Raw genomic sequence first — 26,303 nt, forward strand, 5'->3', positions numbered from 1 at the left:
AAAGTATGAAGGAGTTTGTTTTCAGACCATCTGGTCTCATCTCACAAGGCAGAAGCACTCTGCAGTGCTCTTTAAAGAATATGGTCATCTCCAGGAATATTGCAAGCCTGTTCTCACAGATGAGTGACTCTCACCAGCCTTTGAAGCTTTGGTAGAAAGTTAAACATCTCTTAAAAGATTATAAGAAATAGTAACTAAACTAGATCAGACAGCTTCTGGAGCTGAGGTCATAGCTCATCTTTGACCTACATTTCACTTTCATACCTGATCGTCCAAGCCTTAAAATCCCAAAACGTATTAAACTGAGCATTGAATATATACACTGATTGAACTTACACAGGTCTTTTAGGAGTAGACTAGCCAAAGATTCACAGCCTTCTTAGTAAAGATATTTCTCCTCATCATGTTAAATTATTGACTCTTTTTATTCTTAGATGATGTCTCCTACTTCTAGATTCTCGAAGTAGGGGTTAGCTTCTCAGCACCTATCCTGACCTTTAATGGATTTGATGAAATTAGGAAAATATAAGAAATAAAAAAGTAAGAAAACTTGAGTTGATTTGATGAAATTGCCTCTCGTTCACACTTTAGAGAGTATAGATCTATTAGACACACCTCTTTTCATAGGACAACCCTTTCACTGTGGAGATAATTCTAATTAACCTTTCATATTGAGTCTCTAGGGCAAACATATCCTTCTTTATGGAAGGAGATTAAAACCACACACAGGTTTCCAGTCAGGACTAGTCTCACAAAAGCACCGTACATCTTTAGCAAGACTTTCCTATTCCTGTCCAGCAGCCCCTAGCTATAAAAAATAACATAGCACCTGTCTTCCTTGCTTTTCCTACTTGTTAACTTTGTGCAAGAACATACCAACTTCCTTGCACAGCAAAATTTAAAACTTATTTTTCACCATTTAAAATATACTATGGTATTCTATTTCTCCAAGCAAAGTTTTTCTACATCGTACTCCATCTATAACCTTATTGTCCATTCACTCAATTTGCAGGTCTGAATTTGTGTTCTCCACACTGCTTACATTCCATCTAAATTTTTTCCATCACCAAATGTATATTGCAAATAGCAGAGGGCCCATCACTGAGACATTGGTTACAACCTGCCAATTTGAAAAAGTCTCTTTTATCCCAACCGTCTGCTGCTATTACTCCAAACCCATGAGCTTACCTTGTCCATGCCACCGCAATGATTGCCTTTTGAAAACACAAATATACTACATCCATTGATTCCCTTTATCTATTCTGCTAGTTACATCCTCAGAAGAAAACTATTTGCCAAACACAATTTCTCTTTCATAAACAATGTTATAAAGTCATAGAGTCATAGAGATGTACAGCATGGAAACAGACCCTTCAGTCCAACCCGTCCATGGCGACCAAATATCCCAACCCAATATAGTCCCCCCTCCCAGCACCCAGCCCATATCCCTCCAAACCCTTCCTATTCATATACCCATCCAAATGCCTCTTAAATGTTGCAATTGTATCAGCCTCCACCACTTCCTCTGGCAGCTCATTCCATACACGTACCACCCTCTGTGTGAAAAAGTTGCCTCGTAGGTCTCTTTTCTGTCTTTCCCCTCTCACCCTAAACCTATGCCCTCAAGTTCTGGACTCCCCGAACCCAGGGAAAAGACTTTGCCTATTTATCCTATCCATGCCCCTCATAATTTTATAAACCTCTATGAGGTTACCCCTCACCTTCCGACATTCCAGGAAAAGCAGTCCTAGTCTATTCAACTTCTCCCTACATCTTTCCGATAGGAAGGGGAACAGAATTGCACGCAATATTCCAACATAGCCTAACCAATGTCCTGTACAGTTGCAACACGACCTCCCAACTCTTGTACTCAATACTCTGACTAATAAAGGAAAGCATACCAAACACCACCTTCACTATCCTATCTACCTGCGACTCCACTTTCAAGGAGCTATGAACCTGCACTCCAAGGTCTCTTTGTTCAGCAACACTCCTAGAACCTTACCATTAAGTGTAAAAGTCCTGCTAAGATGTGCTTTCCCAAAATGCAGCACCTCGCATTTATCTGAATTAAACTCCATCTGCCACTTCTCAGCTCACTGGCCCATCTAGTCAAAATCCTGTTGTAATCTGAGGTAACCCTCTTCGCTGTCCACTACACCTCCAATTTTGACTGCATAATAATTTGGTTTTCTATGTGCATGGTTGTACTTCATTGTAATAGAGTCCTATATTTTCCCAACCAAACACAGAAGTTGCTGGAAAAGCTCAGCAGGTCTGGCAGCATCTGTGCAAAGAAATCAGAGTTAACATTTCAGGTTCAGTAAACCATTCCTCAAAACAGTTCTGAGGAAGGATCACTGGACCCAAAACATTTCTGATTTACAATATTCACAGTTCTTTATTTTTTTATTTCCTATATTTTCCCAATAACTGATGTCAAGATAACTGCCCTGTAGTTTCTTGTTTACTCACCATGCAGTCTTTTGGCACCACTTTGGAGGTGTTTAACTTGGATGTATAGGTGGAGCAATTACTGTAGATAAGGGCTTTCAAATATTTACTTCCAAAATCAGAACATGATCTTTTGGGGCATATCAAAAGAGCCCTCATCATCTCAAGATGGACTTCATATAAGATTGAATAAGTGATGACTGTTCCATGTGACTCCACAATTTAATTAACATCCGAGTATATCTCTGAGAATGAACTCTTTGTACATTATATCAAAAACATAATAGAAATAAACAATTCCAGGTCAATGATGTGAAAGCCATGAAATGTTTTAGCAAGTTAAAATAAAAATAACAACAGATCTTCTTAACTGAAACTGGCAAAGATCAATGTTTCAGCAGTGAGCAAAGGTTACTTAATATTTTTGTGAGTTAGATTCAAACCAAATTTGCAATTAAAGTTTTCTGATACAGTGTAGCATCTAGATATTCAAATAATCAGGATTCAGATTTTCTGCCCTTTCTCTCAGCTAATCAATATGATAGGTAATATTTTAGGCCTCCCAATAGCCAGTGGGAGACAGAGGATCAGACACGGAGGCAGATTATGGAAAGATGTAAAAACAACAGGGTCATTGTAGAGGGTGGTTTTAACTTCCTCAATATTAACTGGAGCTCTCTTAGTACCAGAAGCTTAGATGGAGCAGAATTTGTTAGGTGCATTCAGGAGGGTTTCTTGAAGCAATATATAGATAGTCCAATTAGGGAAGAGGCCATACTAGACATTGTACTGGGGAATGAGCCTGGCCAGGTATCAAAGTTTCAGTGATGAAGCATTTTGGGAACAATGGTCATAATTCCATAAATTTTAAGTTGTGGGGAGGCATTAGACTATTAATTCGGAAACTCAGCCAATAATTGGGAACCAGGTTTGAATCCTGCCATGGCTGATGGTGGAATTTGAATTCACAAGAAATTCGGGAATTAGGAGCTTACTGATCATCATGAAACAATTTTCAATTATTGGAAAAACCCATATGGCATATTAATGTCCTTCAGGGAAGAAAACCTTTCATCTTCACCTGGTCTGGACTACACGTGACTCCAGACCCACAGCAATATGGTTGACTCTCAACTGCCCTCTGAAATGGCCTAGCAAGCCACTCAGTTGTATCAATTGCTGTAAAGTCTCAACAAAGAAATGAAACTGGATGGATCCCCTGGCATCAACCTAAGCACTGGAAAAGACAATGGCATCAACAAACCTGTCGATCCTGCAAAGTCCTCCTCATTAACATCTGGGGACGAGTGTCTCACAGACTAGTTAAGCAACAGCTTGACATAGTCATACTCACAGAATTATATCTTTCAGACAATGTCCCAGACACCATCATCACCATCCCTGGACAGACCCAGCTGAGGTGTAGGCACAGTGGTGTACTGTTGGGCGGGATTTCTCCTGAGTGTCCTCAACATTGACTCTAGACCCCATGACATCTCAAGGTTAAGCTTTGGCAAGGAAACCTATTGATTACCAAATACCATCCTCCCTTGCTTGACAGCAATACTATTGATTGAGCTGGTCGGGTCCTAAAGGGCATAGTTGCTAGCCTGGGTCTGCTACTGATGGTGAGGGAGCCAACTAAAAGGAAACACTTGACCTCATCTTTACCAATTTGCTAATTACAGATGCATCTGACCATGATGGTATTGGTAAGAGGGACCACCACACAGTCCTTGCAGAAACAAGGTTTCAGCCTTCATTTTGACAATAACCTCCATCATGTTGTGTGGCACTCTCGCTGTGCTAAATGGGACAGACTTCAAACAGATCTCGCAACTCAAGACTGGGTATCCATTGGGCACTGTGGGCCATCAACAACAACAGAACTGTACACCAGCACAATCTATAACCTCATGGCCTGGCATATCCCAACTAAACTATTACCATCAAGCCAAGGGAACAACCCTGCTTCAATGGAGAGTGCAGGAGGGCATGCCAGGAGCAGCATCAGTCATACCTGAAAATGAAATGACAACCTGGTAAAACTATTAAACAGGGCTACTTGCATGACAAACAACATTAGCTGAAGAAGGGCCTGTGCCCGAAACGTCGAATCTCCTGTTCCCTGGATGCTGCCTGACCTGCTGTGCTGTTCCAGCAATAAAGTTTCAACTAAACAACATTAGCAGCAAGTGATAGACAGAACTGAGCGATCCCACAACCAATACATCAGATCTAAGATCTGCAGTCCTATCACATCTAGTCATGAATGGTGGTGGACAATTAAACAACTCACTGGAGAAGAAGGTTACGCAAGTATTCCCATCCTCAGTGATGGAAGAGCGCAACGCATCAATGCAAAAGATAAGGCTGATGCTTTTGCAGCAATCTTCAGCCAGAAGTGCCAAGTGAATGATCATTCTCAGCCTCCTCCAGTGGTCCCCAATATTACAGATACCAGCCTTCAGCCAATTTGATCCATATGATACTGATAAAAAGTTGGAGACACTGGATGCTGCAAAGGCTGTGGGCCCTGACAACATTCCGGCAATTGTACCGAAGACTTGTGCTCCAGAATGTACCATTCTCCGAACCAAGTTGTTCCAGTACAGTTACAACACTGACAGCTACCCAACAATGTGGAAAATTGCCCAGGTATGTCCTGTGCATAAAAAAAAGGACAATTCTAGCCCGGCCAACTACCATCCCATCAGTCTACTCTTGCTCAACAGTAAAGTGATGGAACAACAACAGTGCTATCAAGCAACACCTGATCAGCAATAAGCTACTCACTGGTGCCAGTTTTGGGTTCTGACAGAACCTCATTACAGCCTTTGTTCAAACATGGACAAAAGGGTTGAATTCCAGAGATGAGCTGAGAGTGACAGCCCTTGACATCAAGGCAACATTTGAGTAGGTGTGGCATCAAGGAGTCCTAGCAAAACTGGAATTAATGGCTATTGGGACAAGCAGTCTGTTAGTTAGAGCCATTCCTGACAGTTGGTTATGGTTGTTGGAGGTCAATAGTCCCAGTTCCACAACATCTTTGCAGGAGTTCCTCAGGGTAGTGTCCTAGGCCAAATTATCTTCAGCTGTTTCATCAACAATAGACAATAGACAATAGGTGCAGAAGTAGGCCATTCTGCCCTTTGAGCCTGCACCACCATTCAATATGATCATGGCTGATCATTCTTAATCAGTATCCTGTTCCTGCCATCTCCATAACCCTTGATTCCACTATCTTTGAGAGCTCTATCCAACTCTTTCTTAAATGAATCCAGAGACTGGGCCTCCATTGCCCTCTGGGGCAGAGCATTCCACACAGCCACCACTCTCTGGGTGAAGATGTTTCTCCTCATCACTGTCCTAAATGGTTTACCCCGTATTTTTAAGCTGTGTCCTCTGGTTCGGCACTCACCCATCAGCTTGTTTCCTGCCTCCAGCGTGTCCAATCCTTTAATAATCTTATATGTCTCAATCAGATCCCCTCTCAGTCTTCAAAACTCAAGGGTATACAAGCCCAGTCACTCCAGTCTTTCAGCATAAGGTAATCCCACCATTTCAGGAATTGACCTCGTGAACCTACGCTGCACTCCCTCAATAGCCAGAATGTCTTTCCTCAAATTTGGAGACCAGAACTGCACACAGTACTCCAGGTGTGGTCTCACCAGGGTCCTGTACAGCTGCAGAAGAATCTCTTTGCTTCTATACTCAATCCCTCTTGTTATGAAGGCCAGCATACTATTAGCCTTCTTCACTACCTGCTGTACCTGCATGCTTACCTTCATTGACTGGTGTACAAGAACACCCAGATCTCTTTGTACTGCCCTTTTACCTAAATTGATTCCACTTAGGTAGTAATCTGCCTTCCTGTTCTTGCCACAAAAGTGGATAACCATGCATTTATCCACATTAAACTGCATCTGCCATGCATCTGATGACTCACCTAACCTGTCCAGGTCACCCTGTAATCTCGTAACATCCTCCTCACATTTCACCTTGCCACCCAGCTTAGTATCATCAGCAAATTTGCTAATGTTACTATTAATAACATCTTCTATATCATTAATATATATCGTAAAAAGCTGCGGTCCCAGCACTGATCCCTGCGGTACCCCACTGGTCACCGCCTGCCATTCCGAAATGGAGCCGTTTATCACTACTCTTTGTTTCCTATCAGCCAACGAACTTCCAATCCAAGTTAGTACTTTGCCCCCAATACCATGCGCCCTAAGTTTGCTCACTAACCTCCTATGTGGGACTTTATCAAAAGCTTTCTGAAAGTCCAGGTACACTACATCTACTGGATCTCCCTCGTTCATCTTCAGAGTTACATCCTCAAAAAATTCCAGAAGATTAGTCAAATATGATTTCCCCTTCATAAATCCATGCTGACTCTGACCTATCTTCCCTCCATCATAAGGTCAGACGTGGGGATGCTCTCCAATGATTGCACAATGTTCAGTAACTTTCGCAACTCCTCAGATACTGAGGTAGACAAGTAGGAGGCTGGAAGAACACAGCAAGCCAGGTGGCATCAGTAGGCAGAGAATTCAACATTTTAGGTATAACCCTTCTTCAGGACAGGGGATGGATGAAAGTGGAGTTGCAGATAAAGTGGGTGGGGGACAGGGTGGTGAGGTGGGGGTAGATGAACACAGGTAGAGGATGCGACCTGATTGGTTAGTGGGAGGGAAGAATCCGGTTGCTGGCTGGGAGGAAGGATCAATGAGAGGAATGGAAGGGAAAGGGGAGCAACTTGGAAGGGAGTTGGGTGATGGCAAAGGAGATTATTTGAAATTGGAAAAGTCAATGTTGGGTCCTCTAGGCTGTAGGCTACCCAAGCTTAATAAAAGGTGTTATTCTTCCAATTTGCGCTTTAATTCATTGTGGCAACAGAGAAGGCCAAGGATGGTCTCAGATACTGAAGCAACCCATCTTCAAATGAACAAGATCTTGACCAGCTAAGAGCAGCATGGTGGCTCAGTGGTTAGCACTGCTGCCTCACAGCACTTGGGATAGCTTTGGGTGAGTGTGTGAAGTTTGCACATTCTCCTCATGCCTGTGTGAGTTTACGTTGGGTGCTCCAGTTTCCTCCCATAGTCCAAAAATGTGCAGGTTAAGTGGATTGTCCATCGTAAACACAAGGATTGGGGGGGGAGTACTGTGTCTGGTTGGGATGCCTGTATGGCCTCATTCTGTACTGTAGCAATTCTGTGAGCATCCTTATTGTGCAATGCCAGACAAAATTCATTTCCAATAATAGACAATCTAACCATTGTCTCTTGATATTCACTGGTGTTAACATCAATGGTGTTGAAATCTACTCCCCATCAGCATCCTTGAATTTATCATTGACCAGAAACTCAACTGGGTTCACCAAATAAAGTGGCTACAAGGGCAGGTCAAAGACTAGGAATACTGCAGTGACAAGCTCACCTCCTGTCTCCCCATAGCCTGTCAACCATCTACAAGGCACAAGTTATGTCTTGGAACACTCCACACTTGCCTGGATGGGTGCAGCTCCAACAACATTCAAGAAGCTTGACTCCATCCAGGACAAAGTAATCCACTGGATTGGCATGACACCCACAAGCATCCACTCCCTCCACCCCTGACGCTTAGTAGCTGCAGTGTGTACCATCTTCAAGATGCACTGTAGAAATTTACCAAAGATCCTTAGGCAGCAAACACGTCCATTTGGAAGATCAAGCAAAGTAGATGCATGGGAACATTACAACCTGTAAGTTCTGTTCCAAGCCACTCACCATCCTGACTCACCACTCCTTCATTGTCGCTGTGTCAAAATCTTGGAATTCCTTCCCTGAGGCATTGTGGACCAGCTTACAGCACATGAACTACAGCGGTTCAAGAAGGCAGCTCACCACACCTTCTCAAGGTCAACTAGAGACAGGCAATAAATGCTGGCCAGCCAGCCAGACCCACATCCTGTGAAAAATGAAAAATATAGTTATGGATGAGGGTAAGACTGGCTCTTGGTGAAAGTACTAGATGGAGGGAATGCCAATTACAAACATATTAGGCAGGAATTGGAGAAATTAGATTGAGGTGGCCATTTGAGGGTAAATTCACATCTGACATGTGATTGTCTTTTAAAGGTTTGTTGATCTGGTTTAAGGACGAGCATGTTCCTGTGAGCGTGAAAGATAAGGATGGCAAGATTCAGAAACCCCAGATGACAAGAGATATTGACAGTTTAGTCAAATAGGAAAATGAAACATGTGCAAGGTTTAGAGAATTGAAATCAGACAAGGCCTTGAGAATATAAAGGGGACAGGAAAGAACTTAAACCAGGAATTACGAGGGCTAAAAGGAGTCATGAAATATTCTTGACAAGTAGAATTAAGGAGAATTCCAAGGATTTTAAGTGTATCTTAGGAGGAAGAGGATAGCTAGCAAAAATATAAGTCCGCTCAAGAGCAAAGGAAAGAATTTATGTACCACAAGAGATGGGTAAGGTCCTTAATAAATACTTTGCATTAACATTCACTGAAGAGGAGGACATGGATGATGGGAGAAAGTGAGGACTGCAGATGCTGGGGATCAAAGCTTAAAAATGTGTTGCTGGAAAAGCGTAGCAGGTCAGGCAGCATCAAAGGAGAAGGAGAATCGACATTTCGGGCATAAGCCTGAAGAAGGGCTTATGCCCGAAACGTCGATTCTCCTTTTCCTTTGATGCTGCCTGACCTGCTGCGCTTTTCCAGCAACACATTTTTAAGCTTAGAATATGGATGATGGTAAGATTAGGGATGGGTATGTACCAGAATACTAGAGAATAGCCAATACTGTTCTTTTGTTTATGAAGGGCAATATGGATAATCTAGGAAATTTTAAGCTGATGAGCCTTATATCAGTGGTAGGAAAATTATAGGGCAAGATTTTTAGGGACAGGATATACTCACATTTAGAAAAGAATGGACTTATTAGGGATAGTCAACAAGGCTTTGTGTAGTGGAGGTCTTGTCTCACATCTTTGATTGAGTTTTTTGAGTAAGTGACGAAGATGATTGACAAGGTATGGCAGTGGATGTTGTCTACATAGATTTTACTGAAGCATTTGACAAGGTCCCTCATATTAGGCTAGTCAAGAAGGTTAAGTCATACAGAGTCTATGATAAATTGGTAAGTTGTATACAGAATTGGTTTGGTCATAGAAGACAGATGATAGTTGTGAAGGGGTGTTTTTCTGACTGGAAGTGTGCGACCAGTGGTGTTCTGCAAGGACTAGCAGTGGCAGACTCTTTGTTATTTGTAAAATATGTAATTGATGTGGATGAAAATGTGGTAGTCTGATTAGTTAGTTTGTAGATGACATAAATTGGTGGAGTTGTGGATAGTGAGTAAGGTTGTCAAAAGATACAGCAGGATATGGATCAATTGGAAAGTTGGACAGAGAAATGGCAGATGGAGTTTATTCCAGACAAATGTGAAAAGATTTTGGAAGGTCAAATGCAAACAAAAGTATACAGTTCAATGCAGGGCCCTTAGGAGCATTGATATACAGAAGGATCTTGGGTTCTACAGCTCCCTGACAGTGGCAACGCAAGTGGCTAAGGCAGTAAAGAAGCATACAGCATGCTTGCCTTCATCAGTCAGGGCACTGAGTATAAACATTGATATATCATTTTGCAGCTGTATAAGACTTTAGTTAAGCCACATTTGCAGTATTGTGTGCAGTTCTAGTTGCCACAACATAGGAAGGATATGGAGACTTTGGAGAGAGTGCAAAAGATAATTACCAAGATGTTGAAACAAATTACTGTAGATGCTGGAATCTGTACTAAAAATAACAAATGCTGAAGATCACAACAGATCAGACAGCATCCAAGGAGAGAGAGTCCTTTGAAGACTCATCTAGACTCAAAACATTAGCTTTGCTCTCTCTCCATGGATGCTGAGTGACCCGTTGTGATCTCCAGCATTTGTTTTCTTTCCCAAGATGTTGCCTGGATTGAACATATTAGCAATAAGGAGAGGTTGGACAAATTTGGATTGCTTTCACTACAGTTTCGGAGGCTTAGGGGTGACCTTATAGAAGTACAGTCGGTTCTACTATAATGCGTGTTTATTCAACATGAATTGGCTTTAATGCGATTGAAAAATTTAGGCCATTATTTGTCAAAAGCAAACTTTTCTTACCTGTATTAGCTGTAACGTGATTCTGGCCCCATTAGTTTAAATGGTGCGGTTGTGGTGCAATTTTCTTTTAATGCGAGATTGCACGAGAATGGAACTATTGTGTTATATCAGAATCAACTGTACATAAAATTACTAGTCTCAGAGATAGGGTGGATTGTTGGAGTCTTTTCCTAAGATGGAAATGTCAAATACCAGGGCTCATAGGTTTAAGGTGAGAGAGGGAAGGTTTAAAGGAGATGTGCAAAGCAAGATTTTACAATGAGAGTGCTAGGCGTCTGAAATGCCCTGCCAGGGGAGGTGATAGAAGCAGATACAAAAGCACCATTTAAGAGTCATTTTGACAAACACATCTACAGGCAGGGACTAGAGAGATATAGATCATGTGCAGGCAGATGAGATTAGTTTAGAATGGCATCATGGTTGGCACAGACAAGGTGGGCCAAAGGGCCTGTTCCTGTGCTGTACTGTTCTATGCTCTAATTTCTCACTGATGAAATGACTGTAGCCTAACCTAGTCCAATATTATCCATCCAGAGTGCTATAGGACATAAACCTAACAAAATGAAAGATCATTATTGTGAAATAGATGGTATCATATTCTCACAGATCAGAAAGATTTTTCATCATTTTCAGGAAAACAAAATCCGAGATCTGTGAGTCAGTTGTGTGAAATGTGAACTTCAAGGTTTGATGGTCAGGTAAATTAGATACTTTTCCTTCATTTCTAGATTTAGTCCAGATTGATGAGAGTGACATCTCTGTTGGCTTGGCTGAAAATCATGTTTTGAATAATTTAAGTTCAGTCGTAAGAGAATGTGTTCAGAGCCTGTAGCTGCCCCAGTTTGATGCTATTAACATTTTTCACTTCTAAGTCACAAAATGACTGTAGAAAATAGAAACAGCATCTCGTGGGAATGGGATTAGATGCTTTTCTGTGTCTGAAGTCAAAGTGCATTGTCAGGATAAAGTGTGAAGTTATAACTGATTTGGTAGGGTAGTTGAGATCTGCCCTAGCCTGAATGCCTGAAATGATAAGTGTTCAATTCCCCATCAATAATATCCCTCACTTTGGTGAGCAAAAGAAAATTAAAAATGAGCAGGTTGATAGACACAGGGCCAATGATTAACCATATTGCCTGAACCAATAGAAAGTGTTAGTATTACTTATAAGAAATCTTTCCTATTCTGTAATTTATTCAATAGCAATGATGGACAACACGAAGTGGCCTTTTTCTGCAATTTGCTGGTCCGAGCAAATGGATTTGTTACATGGCTTCCCCCAGCAATATTCAGAAGTGCCTGTCCCATCAACACTCTTTACTTTCCTTTTGATTGGCAGAACTGCTCCCTGAAATTTACGTAAGTACAAATTGCATTAATCGAATATATAGAAATGTTGTTTCTAAATGCTAATTGAAAGAAAATGGCAAATGGGAAGGAGGGGCACAAATTCCTTTATGTAACCTATGTCACCTACCCAGTAACATTGCCAAAAGATCCAATCGATCTTGGTGCTCCTGCAATGTTACCAGGCAGGAGGTGAGCTGTCAGTGCTAACTGCACAGTTTAAAGAACAACTGATGTGCCCTTGTGGTGCATTGGTAGTGCCCCTACATGTGAGGTTATGAGGCCTGAGTTCAAATCCACCTACTCCAAAGCTGTGCAGTTGGTTAGAAAAAGCAATGTCTACAGAAAGACAGCTATTTGGGTGGGAAAAGTATCGAACAAAATACATGCAAGCAGTCTTGCAGGAGCACCATGAGAGGGAAGGAAAGTTTGGATCCTTATTGGAAACAATATGTTTTACTAACAGGAACATTGTTAAAAATGAACAGCATTAAGGTGATAAAAGTTTTCAAGTTTCAAAACTGTCCAAAATGTTAAAGTAAATGAACGTCAGATGTGCTATCGGCTTTCTCTTACTGCCACTAATGGCAGTGATATCTATAGTACTGTTTGACATAAAAGTTGAGTTTGGTATCCTGCCATCAGTTAACCCCTAACTGAATGTGACTAGGAGAAAGTGAGTACTGCAGATGCTGGAGATCAGTGTGGCTCTGGGAAAACACACCCGGTCAGCCAGCATCCGAGGAGCAGGAGAGTCGACGTTGCGAGCTTAAGCTCTTCATCTGGAATGTGGGGGCGATCCAAGGGGGCTGAGAGATAAATGGGAGGGGGGGTGGGACTGGGGGAAGTTAGTTAGGAATGTAATAGGTAGATGAAGGTGGGGGTGATGATGATAAGTCGGAACAGAAGGTGGAGCAGATGGGTGGGAAAGAAGATGAACAGTTCAAGAGGGCAGTGCCAAGTTGGAAGATTGGATCTGGGATAAGGTGTGGGGAGTTGAGATGAGGAAATTGGTGAAATTGATATTGACTTCATGTGTTTAGAGGGTCCCAGGCTGAAGATGAGGTGTTCTTCCTCCAGTCGTCAGGTAGTGAGGTTTTGGTGGTGGAGGAGGCCCAGGACTTGCATGTCCTTGACGGAGTGGTAAGGGAAATTGAAGAGCTCGGCCACAGGGCAGTGGAGTTGTTTAGTGTATGTGTCCCGGAGATGTTCTCTGAAACGTTCCACAAGTTGGCGTCCTGTCTCCCCAGTGTAGAAGAGGCCACATTGAGAGTAATAGACACAGTAGATGAAGTGTTTAGCTGTGCAGGAAAATCTCTGCCAAGTGTGGAAGGATCCTTTGAGGTCTTGGATAGAAGTAAAGGGGGAGGTGTGGGCGCAGGCTTTACACCTTTTGCAGTGGCAAGGGTAGGTGTCGGGAGTGGAGGGTGGCTTGGTGGGGTCGTTGACCTAATGAGGGAGTTACGGAGGGAGTGATCTCTGCGGAATGCTGAAAGGGGTGGGGAGGGAAATATATCTCTGGTGGTGAAGTCTGACTGTAGGTGATGGAAATGGCAGACGATGATGCATTGTATCTGGAGATTGGTGGGGTGGAAGTTGAGGACTAGGGGTGCAGTTTATCCATGTTGCAGTTGGAGGGGTGGGGTTCAAGGGCATAGGTGCAGGAAGTGGAGGAGAGTCGCTGAAGGGCATTGTTGGCCACGTGAGAGGGGAAATTGTGGCCCTTGAAGTTGGAGGCTATCTGGGATGTTCTGGAGTGGAATTTCTCCTCTTGGGAACAGATACAGCGGAGGCAGAGGAATCGGGCGTAAGGGATAGCGTTTTTACGAGGAGATGGTGGAGGTGTAGACCAGGTGGCAGTGGGAGTCAGTAAAAATGCCATCCCTTACGCCCGATTCCTTCGCCTCTGTTGTATATATTGCACATACGGGGACCAATGAAAAGTAGGGCTAGTAAAAATGCTTTATGAAACATCGATGCAAGCTGGTAGAGGAAATGAGGCTATCCTTTAAAGTGCTTTAAATAAATACCAATACCAATCTTGTATCATCTTCTTGAATTAAAGTATTATATTCCATGTATGTATATTATGGCGGTTATAAATTCCAACTGCTGAAGTTGGTCAGACCTTGCACGTAAGCTCCATCCACCACAAACGTGATATGCTGCAGGATTTCAAACTCTCCCTGCTGTTAGAGTTCTTGCTATTTGGACCAAAAGAAAATCTAGAACAGATTGACTTGTTGTTAGTACTGGTGAAACAACAGTTCTTCAAATCATTACCTACAAAAACTGTTTTGATTGATTTGCTCGATTGAATCTTCCAAAATTGGGCTTTGGGACACTGACATTAAGCCTAAATAAGGTTCCATAGCCCACACTTGTCATCAGTAATACTGACAATGTGATCCACCTAATGGCTACCTCCATGCAGAAGGATGGAAGTGAGCTCCCAATGCTGCAGGCTCAATCAGAGGGCTGGAAGCTCCATTATGGTGAAAGTGGGTACTGCAGATGCTGGAGACTAGAGTCAAGATTAGAGTGGTGCTGGAAAAGCACAGCAGGTCAGGCAGCATCCAAGGAGCATGAAAATCGACATTTCGGGCAAAATTCCTGATGAAGGGCTTTTACCCAAAATGTCAATTTTCTTGCTCGTCGGATGCTGCCTGACTGCTGTGCTTTTCCAGCACCACCCTAATCTGGAAGCTCCATTATATTGGTATGTTGGGGACCGTTAAGGAGATGCCACACCATCAGGGTACTGCTCCAACTTCAAGCATGATTAAAGCTGGAACTGTTAAGTCCCTCAGAAAGGAGTGGAAACTACTCCATTACTGCAGCAAGATTTCGGCTCCAATAGGCCCCTGGCCTGTAGCTGGGATACTCCTCTATTGAACTGACAGACTTGACATGTGGCTGCAAGATGTTGGCAAAGTCGTAAAATCATCCCTAATTGGAGCCTTCCCCATGTTAGTTGGCTGCTCACCTCTGTGGAGCAAACACCAAATCCCAATCAAAGCACACCCCCAGGGTAGGTTTCCAGCAACAGTAAAGTGTTGATCAGTCATTCTGATGTAATAAGCCTGTGGTTCCTCAACTCACTGTCTCCAAGCTCACTATCATTATTGATACTTCTGCTACTAATCCTAACCACTGACAGAAATTCAGCTTTTTGACTTTTTTATATTTTAAAGGTCTTTTAATTACAATGCAGAGGAGATAAATTTGGAACTGCAAACAGATTTTCAAAATGGCAAAGAGTTTCCTATTGAATGGATTAATATTGACCCTGAAGCGTTCACAGGTAAACTTTATCGATGCACTCTCTATTTGCCAAACAACAAAACCCTAATTTAGTCAGAGTGCCAAATTATCTAATTCATTAATAGAGTACCGATTTTAATGAAATAATGAGATCATATACAGAAAAAACAAAGCACAGGATTAACATCCTTCTACAGGAATAAAAAGAATCCCATGAATTTGTTATAGAGAACATCAATTTAGCATTAGATAGAGAATCAAATACATCAGCTGATGCCTGTTCAATCTGTTGGGGGAGGAGATGGCCTGGTGGGATTATCACTAGCCCTATTAGTCCAGAGAGCCAGGTAATATGCTGGGGACTTAAGTTCAAATCTAGTCATGGTGGAATGGGGGTTCAATGTATTGTTTTAAAAGATCTGGAATTAAGTGTCTAATGTTGACAATGAAACTGTTGCTGATTGTCAGGGAAAATGCCATCTGGTTCTTTAATGTCTTTTCGGGAAGGAAACTGCTGATCTGGCCTATGTGTGACTCCAGATCCACAACAATGTGGCTTACCCTCAACTGCCTTCTGAGCAATTAGCAATTGACATTAACTGCTGACCTAGTCAGCAATGCCTACATTCCATGAATTAATTAATAAAAAAAGTCAGCGTGGCCCTATGCTATAATTCCAAGACAAATTTTTTGGTTTGCAAAGATCAGTACTACCAATTGACTGAGCACAGGTCTAGTTATGGCAGCATGCACTAATTTCAATAGAAACAGAAAGTTTAAGGTTCTTCAAATGTGTATGTTTCTTTAAACATATTTGTAATTGTATAATGTAGTACAATCAAGGAAATATGTCCAACAGCAGTATCACATGCTACTTTTCATCTTATTATATTTGCAAAAAACATACAAAATTTTTAAACTATGCATAGTGCACAGGGTCACCCAGTGAAGCATGTATTATTCATCTTTATTTACTAATCAGAACTGCAATTTACCAGCCTGGTTTCTCTGTGTGATTAATTACTGATGTATCAGAAGACATTGGCATAAACAATTGGTCAGTCAATAGTAAACTTATCATAGGACTTTAAGTCAGTTATTATTGAGATTTTTCTTGCCAAGATTGGGTTGACTTGCCAGTGTGGAGTTTGAGAGAGGCTTTGCTGATGGTAAGCTGTCTTTTTGCAATGTTATTTGCAGATTCTGGTTTTGGTATACAGATCCTTTTGCTATAACGCACATTTCATCAATGTGAATTCGCAGTAACGTGATTGGTGAATTGTGGACGTTGTTTCTAAAACTCAAATTCTTAAAATGCGTGTTGACTGCAATGTGATTAGATTGTCAACACTTTAAATGTTGTTTCCAAAGTGTATGTTTTCTATAATGTGGGGTTGCACAAGAATGCAACTATCACATTTGAGTTGGACCGAAGGGTCTGTTTCCATGCTGTGCATCTCTATGAATCTATAACTGACTGTATTCTACTCATGTTGGACTTCCATTCTTTTCTAATGTAGATGTGTAAAGATTAATCTTCGAGTAACATTTCATGAAAATGCATTTCTTCTGTCACAATGTCATGCAAGTGACATGTGTTCATTTGTTTTAACACATGTTCCTAGATATGTAACGGAGGGTTTTCATTAAGATAGAACTTTCTTAATAATATATTGCTGCAAATAATTTTGCACTTTAGAAGTAAAGTCCATGACACAGATAAGATTGAATGAGTGAATAAACTAAACCGACTCAATTTAAAAGTATTCTTGTTTTGTTCAAGGCATATAACAAAGCCAACATATATTGGGCATCTATGATTGCCCTTGAGAAGATGGTAATGATCCACCTCTTCTTGAAACCCTCAAGTCTATATGGTATAGATTTACCTAAAGTGCTGTTAGGTGGGGAGTTTCAGGATTTTGGCCTAACAATAATGAAGGAAGGGAGATATATTTCAAAGTCAGAGTGATGCATGAATAGGGAGGTACTTACAGATGGTTGTGTTGTCATGTACTTGCTGCCATTGTTCTTCTAGCTGGTAGAGATCACAGGTTTCGAAGGTGCACTCAAAGAAGCCTTACTCTGACTTCTCTGGATTATAAGGACCAAAATGAAAGTCACTAGCTAAAATTATAGTATGTAAAAGAAAGGTACAGTACAAAATTATTTTGAAGTGGAGGAGCAGTTTTTATCTGTATCAGTGTCATTGTATTCTTCAAAATATTTACTAATGTTACTTCAAATTTCAATTAAAACAAATACCAGAGAAAATAGCAATACCACAATTAAAAATAAGTAATTAGTTATCTGAAAACATTGCAATTTTAACTGGATTTGTAGATGATCAAATGGGCAAAGAGAAAGAAAACACTAGATCACCTCCGCTACGTGGATTTGTATATCATAATATGCTTGGGAATGCTAAATGAAGGAAAATTAGACATGAAATTTCTTAATTGTCGCTGACATCTTTATTTGTCATTTTTACAGAAAATGGTGAATGGGAAATTATTCACAAGCCTGCGAAAAAGAACATACATACAGATGTTCCTCGGAATAGCACCAAATACCAGGATGTAACATTCTACCTCATTATTCGACGCAAGCCACTATTTTATCTCATCAACATCATTACTCCTTGCATTCTCATTTCCTTTCTGGCCTCATTAGCTTTTTATCTTCCTGCCAACAGTAAGTGTTCTTCTGCATGATTGTATAATTATGCATGAGTAGACATATCATCACAGCAATAAAGCTTTATGTGAAAGAAAACATAAATACTTAATTTTTGTAAAATATTAGATGAGCTTACATATACCAAAGAATAAAGTTATGTAATGATTAGAAAAGGGCCCTCTTGGTTGTGCAGTGGTAGTGTCCTATCCCTGGACCAAGACACTTGGTTCAAGTCCCACTGGCTCCAGAGGTGTACAATAACAGCTCTGAACAGGTTGATTTGAAAAATAGACTAAATAAAGAAACATGATTGGGGAATGTTGTTGACTTTGAACCTCCAACAAAGCTTTACACCATTAAGGCTTTTCTCACTTCCTAATCAGGTTAGCTGAAGAGTAATTAATAGAGATAAAGGCAATAGAAGAAAATTGTACTTACAACTGGTACTTTACATGCATTGATACCAGCTGTGTTGAGAATGAAAAACTTTGATTTATAGGCAGTTCACAAAAATAATGTATACCAAATCATTTAAAGCTAATAGATTACAGTTGAAGTACTTTTAAAGCAAACCCCAGGTTCCTTGGAATAAAAATGGGAATATCAGACATAATTGAAAGATGGAGCAGACTTGTTGGGCTGAATAGCATAACTCTGCTTTTATGTCCTTTCGTCTTATAGTTTTATAGGAAATGCTACAATTATCAGAGACTCTGTGGAGAGAGAAGCAGTTTCAGGCCTGTGAACTTTCATCAGAATCTTGTTGCCTACATCAATTGAGTATTGCCATTATATTGTTTTATTTCAGATCTCCCTTCCACAGTATTTCGTATTTGGAACTCTGTTTTCTTGAAATAGTTTCTTGGAAGTCTTTGTCAGGAAATAATAATAATGCTCCAGTGATATTGTGCATCCACTGTGTACTCAGCGTCTTGATTCATGTTGTCAAGGGCAACTGTAGACGGAAAATAACTGCAGCCCTAGCCAGAGACATTCACATCCCACAAATGAATTAAAAACAAAATAGCACTGCCATGGAAATGAACTATAAAGCTCTTGCATGCATTTATTTGAGACAAGAACATTTCATTTACTTGGCAAATTGCTTGACATTCTCAGTATAATAAATCTGATTCACAAGCTCAAGAACATTCAGCTCTCCACTGAAAGGTCAACTCCACCTATAATCTCACAATGAGATACCAAAAGGATAAACACATTGATTTGCTGTTTCAGATACCAGAGTACTATTCAGTTTTTGAATAATTGCTTCAACTTGTTTGACACCAGGAAACATAACAGTAAACATTTTATTATTGAAGCATGTAAACTATTTGTAAATGTTTGATATTATGGTACCATCAGAATGGTCTGAAAATAGACAAGATATGTCAAATTCATCCGAGCCAGTTAGGCCTCAGTCAGTCTTCTTTCAATCATCAAAGTGATGGAAGGCACTAAAAACAGTGCTATGAAGAAGGGGTTGCTCAATAATAACCTGCTCACCGACACTCAATTTGTGTTCCAGCAGAGCCATTCGGCTCCTGACCTCATTACAACCATAGTCCAAACACAGAGAAAAGATCTGAACCCCAGAGATGAGGGAAGAATGACCTTCTTTGACATCAAGTCAACATTTGACTGAGTGTGGTAACAACGAGATTAGCAAAACTGCAGTCATTGGGAATTGGGAGGAAAGTATTTGCTCGTTTGATTAATACGGGGCTCAAAGGAAGATGTTTGTGGTCATTGGCAGTCAGTCACCTCAGTTTTGGAACATCACGACAGGAGTTCCGTAGGGAGGCCCAAGTGTTTGTAGATACTTTGTGAATACCATTTCTTCCATTATAAGGTCAGAAGTGAGATGTTTGAAGATGGCTGCAAATGTTTAGCATTATTCTTGGCTGCTCAGATACTGAAGCAGTTGTTTCTATATGCAGCAAGATCTGGACAACATCCAGGCTTCAGCTGATAAATGGCTCATAGCATTCATGCCATATAATTACCAAGCAATGATGCTGTCCAACAAAAGAGAAACTAACTATTGCCTCTCAACATTAAATTCATCACCGAATCCCCCATTACCAACATCCTGGACATCACAATTGACCAGAAGATGAATTGGATAAGGCATACAAATATTGTGGCAGCTCAGAGACCATAATTTGACAATCAGTAACTCCTATCCTCTTCTCAAATCCTGTCTAACATTTACAAAGCACAAGTCTATTTCAAGACTAGGAGGCATTTTTTTAAGGTGAGAGGAGAAAAAATTTAAGAAGACATGAGGGGCAATTTCTTTTGAGCAGGGAGTGGTTTGTGTGTGGAATGAACTTTCAGAGAAAGTGATGGATACAGGTACAGTTACAAAGTTTAAAATACATTTAGGTAAGTACATGAATAAAAAATATTTAGAGGGATGTGGGCCAAACGCAGGCAGGTGGGATGAGTTTAGTTTGAGATTATGATCGGTATGACTGGTTAGACTGAGGGGGTCTATTTCCATGCTATTTGACTCTATGACTCTATAAGCCAGGTATGTGATGAAGTACTGTGTACTAGCCTGGAAGAGTGCAACTCGAACAACATTCAAGAAGCTTTCTCCATCCAGGACAAGGCAACACACTTGATTAGCACCACATCCACTATTTCAACATTCACTCCCTCTGCTACTGAAACAGAATGGTAGCAACGAACACCATCTATAAGATTCACTGTAGCAACTATCCAAGGCTTCTTTGACAGCACCATCCAAATCTGCAATTTCTACTGCCGAGGTGACAAGGGTAACAGTTGTATGGAGCACCATCACTTGCAAGTTTCTTTCCAAGGCATACATCTTCTTTACTATATTGCCATTCCTGGGTCAAAGTCCTAGGACTCCCTTCCCACTGGTACTGTGAGTGTCCCTACATTCCAAGAACTGAAATGGATCACAAAGTCAGCTCACCACCTCTTTCTCAAAGGCTGTTAGAGATGGATAACAATGGTAGTCTAGCCAGTGAAATCCATATCCAGTCATGGAGTCATATAGATGTACAGCATGGAAACAGACCCTTCGGTCCAACCCGCCCATGCCGACCAGATATCCCAACTCAAACTAGTCCCACCTGCCAGTACCCGGCCCATATCCCTCCAAACCCTTCCTATTCATCTACCCATCCAAATGCCTGTTAAGTGTGAATGAAAGGAAATCTCAAGATTGATTATTGCCAATGAAGCTGAAAATGTGTTACTGGAAAAGCGCAGCAGGTCAGGTAGCATCCAAGGAGCAGGAGAATCAACATTTCGGGCATGAGCCCTTCTTCAGGAATGAGGACAGTGTGCCAAGCAGGCTAAGAGAAAAGGTAGGGAGGAGGGACTTGGGGGAGGGGCGTTGGAAATGCGATAGGTGGAAGGAGGTTAAGGTGAGGGTGATTGGCCGGAGTGGGGGTGGGGGCGGAGAGGTCAGGAAGAAGATTGCAGGTTAGGAAGGTGGTGCTGAGTTCGAGGGTTGGGACTGAGACAAGGTGGGGGGAGGGGAAATGAGGAAACTGGAGAAATCTGAGTTCATCCCTCGTGGTTGGAGGGTTCCTAGGCAGAAGATGAGGCACTCTTCCTCCAGCCGTCGTGTTGCTATGGTCTGGCGATGGAGGAGTCCAAGGACCTGCATGTCCTTGGTGGAGTGGGAGGGGGAGTTGAAGTGTTGAGCCATGGGGTGGTTGGGTTGGTTGGTCCGGGTGTCCCAGAGGTATTCTCTGAAATGTTCCAAAAGTAGGCGGCCTGTCTCCAGCAATACATTTTCAGCTCTGATCTCCACATCTGCAGTCCTCACTTTCTCCTATTGCCAATGAAGTACTTTTGAATTGTTATGTATCAATTAGTGTGTGGTGAATTCCAAATAACAAATAAGACAAATAGCTTTTGTTGGCGTTGGTTGAAAGATGAATGTTGACCAAGGTTAGGTAATGTTTAGGGATCTGTAATATTTATCTGCTCAAGAAGACAAAATTCCACTTTAAAAGTTCTTTTAAAAAATGGACTTGTGACAATTCAGTATGGCTTCAATACTGCAACAAAATGTTAGCCTAGAATACTACAAAACTCTTGAAGTCAGGATTGAATTCACAATCTTCTGATTCAAAAGCTAACAAGTGAGAAAAACCCATAACATACTACATTGCTTTATCTTGGGAAGCAACACCCACTGCAAAATCATGAGAAACTCCCCAGAATTTCTTTATTGTAATGTCAAAAAATATGATACTTTTAACTTTTAACATTATTTCAGTGTTCATTCTCAGAAACACATACAAACTATGGAAATACTTTCAAAATTTAGATTCTTTTTTCTTTTTGGCTTTGGCAAAATTCATTTCATCATTACCTGAAGAGGATCTCTTTGATGTTAGATTGATGTCACAACTGTCATTTGGCTTTTGGATCTGGATCTCAGTTCTGTCTTTGATCCCATTTTTAGTCACGCTACACCATGTTTAAGATTGAACCTTCATTCCCAAGTAGCATTCCAAGAATGCATTGCTCGAGAATGCCCAAAATTCAGGCATTTTCCTTTATCAAATGCTTGTTTCAAGACATTTTGTTTGATGTCACAACTGTACTGTACATTTGTTTTGCAAGAAACCCTGCACCTTTGAAGCAGGCAAACCATTCCATATTTCTGCCATTTATCTGATTCATTTGGCTGTAAAGAGTTAATGTAAGCTGATTTAAAGATAACTTGCTTCTCTTGACAAGTAACATTCATTTAGTGTCAAAAGTGTGGTGCTGGAAAAGCAAAGAGGTCAGGCAGCATCCGAGGAGCAGGAGAATCGATGTTTCAGGCATTAGCCCATCATCAGGAATGAGGGTTGTGGGCTGGAGGGCTGAGTGAAAAATGGGATGGGGTTGAGGTGGGGGGAAGGTAGCTGAGAATGCCATTGGTAGATGAAGGTGAGGGAGAAGGTGAAATGTCCAAGAGGAGAGTGGAGCAGATAGATGGGAGAGGCGATGGACAGATGAAGAGGGAGTTGCTGAGTTGGAGGCTTGTGACTGGGATAATTTGGGGAGGGGGAAATGAGGAAACTGGTGAAATCCATATTAATCCCGTGTGATTGCAGGGTCCCAAGGCGGAAGATGAGGTGTTCTTCCTCCAGGTATCGGGTGGTCTGGGTTTGGCGATGGAGGAGCCTCAGGACCTGCATGTTCTTGGTGGAGTGGGAGGGGGAGTTGAAGTGTTCTCTGAAACAATAATTTCCTCATTTCCCCTCCTCTCACATTATCCCAGTCCCAAGGTTCCAACTTGGCACCACCATCTTGACCTATCCACCGCCTTTCCCATCTATCTGCTCCACCCTCCTCTCCGATCTATCACCTTTTCCTTATTGCATTCTCGGCTACCTTGCCCCAACCCCACCCCACCCCCTTCCCATTTATCTCTCAGCCCTCCAGCCCACAATCCTCATTTCTGATGAAAAGCTTATACCTAAAACATCGATTTTCCTGCTCCTCAGATGCTGCCTGACCGGCTGTGTTTTCCAGCAGCACACTCTTGACTCTCCAGCATCTGGAGTCCTCACTTTCTCCTAGGCATTCATTTAGTGTCTCATTTAAATTATATGACCAGATGTGGAAGTTTTTGCAGGGAATTAAGAGATAGTAAAGTTTCAAGTTCAAGCCCATGACTTTAGCTTCCATGCTACAGTATGCATGCTAGAGTAACAACCAAAAAATAATGTTTTCCATATGACATCAAAATATGCAGATTATCCAGCAAGGTAGAATAACTTAATTAAATGCAAGGCTTCAAGTTTACTTATTTATTGACATTCTTTTCTCCATTGTTTTTCAGGTGGTGAGAAAATGACCATGTCTATTTCTGTTTTACTTGCTCAGTCTGTCTTCCTGCTGCTGATTTCTCAAAGATTGCCAGAGACAGCTCTAGCTGTTCCACTAATTGGCAAGTGAGTGAATGTAAACTGCTGCATGAAAAAATTCCAAACCAGTCGTGGTCCAAAATTAGTTGCAGACGTACTGCATGAGACCATGATGATGTCCAGGGATGGTGAAAAATATCAAGCCAGCATCTTCTTGGATTTTAAATGCACACACAATAAGTTAACTCTACTAAATGCAGACAGTTTATTGACATCTGAGGCAAAAAGACAACCCTTACTGAAATGCTCACAGGTAAAAAGTAAAGTCACCTTAGTCTCATCATAGGCTGCTCTCTCCTTAAAGAGTAGTTTAATCTGAGGGTCACCACACATAAGGCAAGGGAAAGGTCGAAAAGGAGAGCCCTTTGTGGTAACCTCAGCCAGTGTGACAACTGAACCCACACTGTTGACATCAGCCTACATTACAAACCAGCAGTCCAACCAACTGAGCTAATGGGCCCCTTCCCTCATGCGCTCAGCATTTAAAGAGCAGCATTTTGGATAATCCAAGTTATATGGAATCATACAGCACAGAAGAGACCCTTCAGCCGATGAGGTCTGTACTGCCAAATTACACTAAATCTGCACAAGTCCCATGTTTCCTGCAATCGGTCGATAGCCTTAAATGTTATGACATTGCAAGTGCTCATCTAAGTAATTTTTAAAGGTTGGGAGATTTCCTGCCTCAACAATCCTCCCATGTACTGTATTCCAGGCCTCCACCAGCCTCTGAATGAAAAACGTTTTCCTTGAATCCCCTAAAAACGTCCTGCCTTTCACCTTAAAATTAAACACTTGTTATTGACCCTTCAACAATACATATATAACAAGTGTATGTGTAAAATGGTGGGCGTGGGGATGGGAATGATTTCCCTGATTGTTAATGTACTGAAACACTTTACAAATGGTGCAGGATTTGTTGTGTTTGACTTTTGCATCATAACACTGCTTTCCTGGATTTTCACTTTTTCAACCCTCAGAATTTCAATATGTCAACACAGGAGCCAGTGATGTAGCAGCTTCAAGTTTCCTGTCCTCACATTCTTAATGCTCCATAGTTGACGGAGATTGATACCAGGGTCATCAGAAGTGTTGAGTTTCTAAGTTCAATGAGTCTGGAGAGCAATTTCTACAGTGATAAATATCTTTTTTAATGTAAATGTTCACATTCTTATTTTTGAATAATCGGAAGTTGTTTCCAATAGGATCAGGCTTACAAGAAAGTTTTTTTTGCGCTTTCTCCACAACCATCCCTCCCCACAGAAAGAGATTCTTGGGAACAGGTACACAGTCTCCTTGGGAATGCCATTGTCATGGAGGAAGTGGGAAGTATTTCAAGATGGAGCAAAGTATATTTGCAGTATTTAATGAGGATGCAATCTGCTAGATGTCACATGACTTCCATAGACTATACTTGTATTTGTGTGAGGAATTGTGCATTATAACAGTACACTTTTAGTGTAAAAGCAACAGGGTAACTCTGTTATGTACTGTTATGTACTAACTCTGTTATGGGGAGCTACTGATGTTCTTGTCTTATGAAACAGCTCTCATTGTGGTCGCCAAGGTGACCACTGCACACAACGTAGGAATGACATGGATAATGACTCCACAAACAGCACTAGAGCATTAGTTTCACATGTTCATCTCAGTGGTAAAAATGAAAGGTTAATCCACAAAACACATCTAAGAGTAATGGGCAACTTTTAGATTTGAGAATGGCAAATATCAAAAAAACCATCAGCAAATCAGCCTCCATTTGTACAATTTAGATGACAATGACAGGTCTTATTTTGATGTGAAAACTTTAATCAAACTCGTTTGTTTTATTTTTCAGATACTTGATGTTCATAATGATTCTGGTCACCATTGTGATAGTGAGCTGTGTCATTGTATTAAACTTCCATTTCCGAACTCCCAACACTCATGTTCTCTCATCCCGGACTAAATGGGTACAGTAATGTCTTTGTGCGATGTTCAATTTTTCCCTCTAACTAACAAAGCAGTATCATATGCCTCAATGCAGAAAAGGTGGAATTCTCTAGAATACCCAAACTGATTCTGGGTAATCCAAAATGGAGAATGGGAAAAATTTCTGGGTGTAACAGGCTGCTCCTTTTTTGAGGTTTTTAGGTGTTGGAGATGATTTCCTGAAATTCCAGGAGTAGCAATTACCATTTTATATGCTGTTGCATAGTTTTGGATCTTTGGAGAAAAAGAAAAGACAAAGCAATGGCACTTTTAAAAGGGAGAGGAACAGACAAAGGAAGCACAATGTGAGGTCAGTGCAGGAGAGAGAGAGAAAAAAAAACCCACACTGCTACCTGACACAGCAATGAACCTGCACAGTTACTAACTTTGCTGTTTGAATTCATGTATCGCTGGACGTCCGAGTGTGTCTGGGAAAATTAACAAACAGCGAAATTCACAGCTAATCTTGGAGGAACCTCTTTGGGAGAGGTCACAGCACAGAAACAGATA

The 26,303-nt window shown here is 41.2% G+C and overlaps 1 protein-coding gene across 1 annotated transcript in view; it reads left to right on the plus strand.

Moving 5' to 3' along the window:
* chrnd (cholinergic receptor, nicotinic, delta (muscle)) overlaps positions 1-26,303 on the plus strand; it is a 57,126-nt gene that overhangs the window by 13,264 nt on the left and 17,559 nt on the right. The window contains exons 5-9 of the mRNA XM_043702384.2: positions 11,821-11,976; positions 15,159-15,268; positions 17,722-17,922; positions 23,738-23,849; positions 25,660-25,774. Of these exons, the coding sequence (XP_043558319.1) occupies positions 11,821-11,976; positions 15,159-15,268; positions 17,722-17,922; positions 23,738-23,849; positions 25,660-25,774 (694 nt within the window). The remainder of the gene's footprint in view (positions 1-11,820; positions 11,977-15,158; positions 15,269-17,721; positions 17,923-23,737; positions 23,850-25,659; positions 25,775-26,303) is intronic.

This window comes from Chiloscyllium plagiosum, unplaced genomic scaffold (genome assembly GCF_037043375.1).
Source record: "Chiloscyllium plagiosum isolate Xiang-an unplaced genomic scaffold, Cpla_swu_hap1 HiC_scaffold_13, whole genome shotgun sequence".
NCBI classification, from domain to species: Eukaryota; Metazoa; Chordata; class Chondrichthyes; order Orectolobiformes; family Hemiscylliidae; genus Chiloscyllium; species Chiloscyllium plagiosum.